Genomic DNA, 2,486 nt, shown 5'->3' with positions numbered 1-2,486 from the left:
ACGAATCGTGATAGCGTAAGTGGCAATTGCTGAAATCGCCCGCTCCCCTTCGACAATGTTGACTTCCATGAACTCGCAACGTTCCCCCCGCCGCTGGCGAAGCTGCTTGGTTCTCAACATTGTTCGAGGGATACGGGAGCACTCAAGATAACAATGGTTCACCCGATCGCTATAGAGTACCCAAGCGTTCGCGAGACACGGTCCTCAGTTTTTCGTTATCGAATGTGCAACGATAACCCGTTGTCACCAGGCAAACGCAATATGTTCTCTACAATAAGCTTTATCAGTGTACAGTAACCTTAGTGAGACCATGAACATGCGCAGCACGATTAATATCGTCTATGTATGGATAAAAGGCAAGGTTACCTGTAATGTCGACAAGTCTGAGACTATCAGTAGACGTCAGCGCGTCAATTAAGGCGTCTGTTACGGTACTGTTCGTGGATGAGGCTGAGACCGTAATGATCATAGAGGATGCTGATTTTTCAGCATCATTACCTCGTATATCGGTAGCGGCAGTGGCTGCGTGTAGACTAGTTGAGTCTTTTACCTCATCGTCAACAGAATATATCTCGTTAAAGGCTATGTCGAGTGTATTCACACCACCAAGATATCTGTGAACCAGGTCATGGGCCGTATGTGAGTACTCGCCACTTACGTAACGGCATCTATGATAGCGACCGTCCCTTGCACCCCAATACGTTGCCCTCGTAAGGACAACTCCGTAAGAACCGTATTGCAGTTTGTCAGGCATGATGCGACTATGATTGCATCCGAGGGGCACAATACAGCCCTTGAGAACTGCTGTTCATATCTACAAGAGTTTCATATCGAAGATATTGCAGATGTTATAATGACAGCTTGGCAAGCCTCATCTGCTTGGGAGGATTTCTGGCCAATGCAATCTCCTCAGTGAGATCCAGCAACGATCCTGGCTCATCAGCGTCACAGTGACCAAGATCTTTCATTATCTTGAAATAGGTCACTGCGAGGGATATTTGTTAACCAATACTATACTCGTTGTATGGCATGATACTGAATATCCAATGGTTGGGAACGGAACCAATCCCTGGCCAGACCATAGTCAGAGACGATCATTCTCACTAATGCTAGGCCATACCTGCCAGAAGCATAATGAGAAGCGGTCATTATCACAAAGCATCCAAGACTGAGCATACCCCTGATAGAGCGTACTAGCTTACTCATCCAATGATGGGTAGTCTATATCAAGCTGTTTGATTCCAAGGCCACACCTCAAGGCAGATTGTTTCACTCTTGTAGAGCATCTATGTGACAATTTGATTGGGAGTATGATAACACTTGATGCCTTTTTATTGCTCCACGATACACTGCGCCGATACTCAGGTCCAGAGTAGATCTACATTTGAGATAATCCAAGTCTAGAAGAACATGGCTGACTCGGACCTACAGTAAGGACAATCAAACCGAAGCATATCAGAAGGCTGGCATGTAATATTGAGCATACACTTCTCAACCTTCCATGAGTGGCGATACTGTCCGATAATAACGCTATACCTCCTATCGTGAAGTAGTTAGCAGATATATCCAAATACTGGAGACGTTCACCTATGGAGTCTACCACTGACTATTCCGACCATACAGAATACTACATGCCGCCAAGAGGTCTATGAGACTATTTATGCAGGCATCAGTGAGTTGATTTGAGGCAATGTCCACCTCAAGGAGCTGAGCGTTACGTTTCATGAGAGTTAATGCGAATATACCAGAGGCATCAAACATGACTCTCACCTGAAGCCAACATATAACATTGTACACTTGCTCGAGTTATAATGTGTAAAGGTGTACTTACACTGGGATCCTCAGACCTCCACGCAGTGGTGATGAATGGGCATCCTTCGAAACATGATATGTCATCCATATTGATGGCCTTAGCTTCCTCCTCCGGAAGCATCTGCAGGGGTATTCTAACTGGATCGGGTGAGAGCACTGTTTTGGTAGATGATAATATATCTATAATGTCAATGGTATTGAACTTTTTCAGAGTAGAGAGTTCGGGTGCGCCTGAAGTGTTGAGGAATAGCCGCTCATAAAAATATTGTTACCAGCATTAATGTTGTGTTTCACATTCTCCCATACAGCATTCGCCATGAGTTCCGCACCTGAGGACGGTTCCTGGCGAGCCTTTGGGGTGTATTCCTATCACCTGTAATACTTATCCCATTGTTTTCTGAGAAACGTATTTGAGCTAATGTTGTGTTACGTTCCAAGAAGTCTGCTATCTGACCTATTTGGGTTTCATTCAATCGTCCAACATTCCTATAATCAATATGAGGATTCGATCTCAATGCTCTAACGAATGGAGGAACCTACCACAACAGCCTAACTGGATGCATGGAGAGCTGAGTTTATAACATTAGGATTGATGCTCAAAGTGCACACCTCTGCTACTGTCTCTCCTAGACTCGTCCCCTCTGTATCCTGTAGATACCGCAAACTCAGAAGAT

The 2,486-nt window shown here is 44.9% G+C and overlaps 1 protein-coding gene across 1 annotated transcript; it reads right to left on the bottom strand.

The window, feature by feature from the left end:
* Positions 1-848: 848 nt before the first annotated feature.
* On the bottom strand, positions 849-1,933 carry Pmar_PMAR028916 (hypothetical protein; the record flags this gene model as incomplete). The annotated part of the gene is made up of 4 exons (XM_002771412.1): positions 849-985; positions 1,537-1,587; positions 1,632-1,770; positions 1,832-1,933. 4 exons carry the CDS (start codon positions 1,931-1,933, stop codon positions 849-851), a joined length of 429 nt encoding a protein of 142 aa, XP_002771458.1.
* Positions 1,934-2,486: the final 553 nt, after the last annotated feature.

This window comes from Perkinsus marinus (genome assembly GCF_000006405.1).
Source record: "Perkinsus marinus ATCC 50983 genomic scaffold scf_1104296962832, whole genome shotgun sequence".
Classification (NCBI taxonomy): Eukaryota; Perkinsozoa; order Perkinsida; family Perkinsidae; genus Perkinsus; species Perkinsus marinus.
Note: the sequence above shows the minus strand (reverse complement) of the source record. Positions and strands in the feature narration are given on the sequence as shown.